The sequence below is a fragment of the Rhodamnia argentea genome, chromosome 11, assembly GCF_020921035.1.
Source record: "Rhodamnia argentea isolate NSW1041297 chromosome 11, ASM2092103v1, whole genome shotgun sequence".
NCBI lineage: Eukaryota > Viridiplantae > Streptophyta > Magnoliopsida > Myrtales > Myrtaceae > Rhodamnia > Rhodamnia argentea.
This window is the reverse complement of record NC_063160.1, coordinates 8,802,634-8,807,301: the sequence shown is the minus strand read 5'-3', so window position 1 is coordinate 8,807,301 and position 4,668 is coordinate 8,802,634. Positions and strand designations below refer to the sequence as shown.

The window sequence follows — 4,668 nt, the reverse complement described above, 5'->3', positions numbered from 1 at the left end:
ACTTTCGTTTTTAGATTAGTTTTGTCCAAGCTCACTCTACTATCTTTTTTCGAGATAAGTGGACTGGAAGTCTTAAAACATATCATGAAAGTACAATTGAGCCATAAAACTTTTAAAAAAGCAATCAAGTCATAAAAATTATCAAATTTGTGCAATCAAAACTCAAAATTTATCAAGTTGGTTTAATTAAGTCCTAAAATTTGTTAGCATTTTTTATTTATCAAGCTCGACAAAGTTAATAGAAGGACTTGATTACACCAACTTGATAAGTTTTAGGACTTGATTACATTTTTGAAAATTATAGGGGTCAAATGCACTTTTGTGACAAGTTTTAGGACTTAATTGCACTTTTTAAAACTTGTAAAACTTATTTGCACTTTCAAGACTTCTAGTGCACTTATCCCATCTTTTCTTTTTTTTTTTGGGTCTAAGTTCACTGTGTACTTGTAGCTTCATAAGAATGTGATGTTGCTCCCAAGACCAAATTATGACCTAAAACTACGAAGAATCACATTCTAAAAATTAATCAATAGAAATTTTCTTGTACCTATATCTTAACTTGAATATCCAATAACAAACATTTCATCCTCGGTCTTTTTCTCCAAACTAAGCCATTAAGGTTAATCGAAATCACATTTATTCATCGAACACCGATACATATTTAGAGTAGGCCACCAATGAATACTCTTTGATATCTCTTGTTGGGGGATACCTTCACTTGAAGAGATCAATAAAAGAAAACCCAAGGCCAAGCCCACCAATGTATTTACGTGAGCCGTTTTCACTGAAAACAATTCAAGACAATGAGTTATGAGTCATCTAAGATATATTAACTACTCCACAACAAATCAATTATCCAATGCAGGATTTTTTTTTAACACAACTCACACTTACATATCAACAATACTAAAATATAAACACATTGAAGTGCAAAAGTAGAAAAAATGTTAGGATAATTTATGATCATCGCTAGTCAAGAGACTATCTCATTAAGTCGCTATGAAAGCTTTTGGCTGGTTCAATTACACAAAACAGTGTGAACTACAATGGATCGAATTTGTGTCCTCTAAAAGTGCAAAAAGCCCTAAAACTATTTTCCGCATTGTCATCAATAGTCTTCTATACTGGGGATCTTCCTAATGTCCATCTGCATCGTTAGTTTGGAAGCCATGTTAACAATTGTTCAACCTTGAACATTGAAGTGAGTTGAAGTAATTATACAATGCAAATGATTGTAAATTTATGTTAGTGACAAAGTCTTAAAACTTCAATGTGTCATTCAATTAAGTCCCAATTCTTTTTTCAGTTGTTCGAATAAGTTCTCTAGGATATCAATCGAATCTCCTTGTTTTTACTCGGATGATAAGTTGTGACATAATTGCAAATGAAACTTTCAAAGCCATGAAAATGAAGTAGTATTCTCTTTTCGTTCACACAAATAGGAGAATATTACTGCCAATCTAGCTCAGGATTTGGGTTAAGCCATGAAGGAATCTTGAAAACATCAAAATCAATTGCTTTGAAGCCACAATTATAATAATGAATGTACAACTTTGGAAAAATAAGCACGTCCATGTTTATCTCAACTCCAAAACTCTAGTTGATTTTATCCAAATCCCATCGATGAGGTGAAGTTTCTTGATTTGTAGTATGCCAATATGCACATTAACTCCAATATTCCTCCTGAGCACAGTTATCCTTCTCGGACATGAAAATCTCCGATTGGGTTTTAATAAGATATATAATCTACTATACAATATCATGAATTAAGTAGCTATACCTTCTCATATAGATCGAATTGCAAGTTTGAAGATCAATTATATTATTTATCATCCGAAATAGTGAATTTTTATTGAGTGGTGATAGAGCAAAACTTGAGAGTATGTGCCTAGGATGTGAAGAGATGAGTGCTACATAAGCATTTCCAAGAAGATTATTTATTGTGGATAAAAGGGGGACATATTATTTTCTCAATTATCTTTAGGTACTTGATTGGAGAAATAAAATTTAGTAGTACTTTGCATTGTATAATGATTCAAATATACTCATAACAAGGTTATTTCACTTACATAACATCGGCAATGCGATATAAGTATTAACTAATTTAAGAGGTCTCATGAAATTGCATATATCCAAGCTGAATTGGAAGTGGCATACACATACCTTGTTCATTAGGTTTTATCATAGCTTTTCATTTATGCATACTGCACGTGAAGGTTTAACCTTTCCAGAAGAAACAAACATTCTAGCACCTTATGAAGCAGACAAGGAATCACTACTGATGCAAATATTGAAGCCCTAACAATCAGAAGTTACAAGATTTCATGAGCATATGTATGCAATATAACTTCAGAAATTGCGAGATATGTCTGTATACAAGTGCTCTTTAGAGAGAGAGAGAGAGAGAGAGAGAGAGAGAGAGAGAGCGGTTGACGGGGGTTGCCGCCTTTTTTGGTTCGTTGCTCGTACACGGAGGGGGACCAATATTGCATGACAATGCATATTTGAGAATCTAGCCATTATAAAATGAGTAAATGACAGAACGACAAGCTGAGCTAGTTAAATAAATGAACAAAAGACAACGGAGATCTGCACGCTTTTGTCCCACAGTAATCAATATTTACATGGACGACGAACACTTGCACTAACGTACCAACTCAAACTTAAACCGAAACATCAAACCCTAGTCAAACACAGAATGATGATACATACGTGAACGACCAGGAAGAACATGCGCAATTGAACATAAGGACAGTAGAACCCTAGTTTTGAAGCGAATGGCCAACCCCAGGGCTGTGGCCAGGAGCTGTGGGCCTGAAGTCATCTAAGCTACGTCCAGGAGATGGCGGCGGCGTGGTTGGCCCCACCATGGCACTTGGTGGCGATGGCGGCGACGGCAGAGTGGAAGACAAGTTAGTGTCCGTGGCTTTGTTCGAGGTTTCACCGTGCAAGTTTTTACTCTGCTTGGCTAATGTTTCACTCGGATCCTTTTCTAGGAGTTTATTCGCATTTTGGAGCTTGTTTAGCAATGGGTTTTGCTTGTGCATGGTTAGCTTCAGCAGCCTTGCTTGAGTGGACTGGAGCTTTAAAGAGAAGATGAAAAGAAGAAAGACGAAGGCAAAGAGAACCTTGTTTTGGGCCATGGCGCGGAGAGAGAGAGAGAGAGAGAGAGAGAGAGAGAGCGGCTGAGAAGATACCTAGATAGCACCAACTCGTTGGTATTTATAGAAACTGAAGTGGTCCTCACAAGTTGGGGGAAAAATATTTAAAAAATATTAAGCTTATTACAATTGCGTCAATTTAGTCATAAACTTTTTTGGATAATTGAGTTTTAAACATTTTACATTTCTCACAATTTAGTCCATCCGTTCAATTTTGGCCGGAAATTGCTAACGGGTACATTTGGCACCAACATGGATAATTTTGATAATATTTCAATTTTTTTTCAATTTTTTTTTATTTTTCAATTTTTTAATAAGCCTTTTGCCTACATTTTTTTTTCTTTTTTCATTTATTGTTAGGGCCAAAAGATAGCCGTCGGCCACTAGGCAAGGGCCTGCGAACCCTTGCTAGCCGCTAGTGAGGGTCATGCTTAAGCAAGCGCCGCAATCCCTCACCGGCCATTAGATGAGGGTCATGATTCCTCGCTAGCGGTAGGGCAAGGACCGCAACCCTTGCCATTGCCGGCGAGGACTCGCAAACCTCACTAGACACCCGTGACCCTCGGTAGTCTATGATGAGGGCTCATAAGCCCTCGCCTAGTAGCCGGCGGCCTCCCGCCACCCCTAACAAAAAAAAAAAAAACAGAAAAAATTAATAAAAATCTAAAATAACTAAAACTTTTGATAATTATATTAAAAATTATGCTAGTCAACGCTGGCCGCACCATGTCGTCAATTTCTGGCCAGATAGACTAAACCGACATAAATGCAAGTTGTTTAAGACTCAATTGACAAAAAAAAGAAGGTTGATGACTAAATTGGCACAGTTGCAATAAGTTTAGAACTTTTTTGGTAATTGTCCATACTAGTTGGAGATTCAAAAAATATAAGGAAAATGAGAAAATCACAGTCCCCTTGACCTAAAATTATCTCTCCTTTCTCCGTGTCACATATATCAGCTAGCCGTGCCACGACATCTCTCTTTTTATGGGATCATATTTTCCTCTTAGTTAGAGAAATTGGTCTTGTTTTTGGTTGGTTATAAACATGGACATCACTCGCATCTATATTTAGTTAAGTTTGCACGTGAGTTATGTTCATAATTTGTAACTCACAATTAAAGGTGTGGTTAAAGAAAGCTTCCTTCTATTGTCGATGGAAAAAATTATAGCCTTTTAAAATATAGGGTATTTGTACCTTTTAAAGCACCCAACAATATTCATTGGGTCCCACAATCTCTTCGTCTATCCATCGCACCTAATAAATTTCCTCAAAAGCTCTTGGCGAAAACTCGAACTCCTGACCAGACTTTCTTAGGCATTATTAATTTAGGGTCGAGTCTTTACTAACTCGAACCATATACTCCTTTAGTAAGCATAAACATCCCCAGTTCCGTTCCTTAGATGTGAAAATGTAATTTACAATATACCATTAATATTTGACTAACCCACCAATTTTCTACTTGTGTTCACAACATTTTTTTGTCTAATTGAGCTCGAACTCATTT

General features: G+C 36.4%; 1 protein-coding gene across 1 annotated transcript; it reads right to left on the bottom strand.

The window, feature by feature from the left end:
• Positions 1-2,762: 2,762 nt before the first annotated feature.
• On the bottom strand, positions 2,763-3,143 carry LOC125312926 (precursor of CEP5-like). Its single transcript, XM_048273010.1, has one exon. It carries the CDS (start codon positions 3,141-3,143, stop codon positions 2,763-2,765), a length of 381 nt encoding a protein of 126 aa, XP_048128967.1.
• Between the last annotated feature and the right edge of the window lie 1,525 nt (positions 3,144-4,668).

Coding starts and splice junctions, on each gene's coding strand:
- LOC125312926 (XM_048273010.1), bottom strand. CDS start 3,143: ATGGCCCAAAACAAGGTTCTCTTTGCCTTCGTCTTTCTTCTTTTCATC.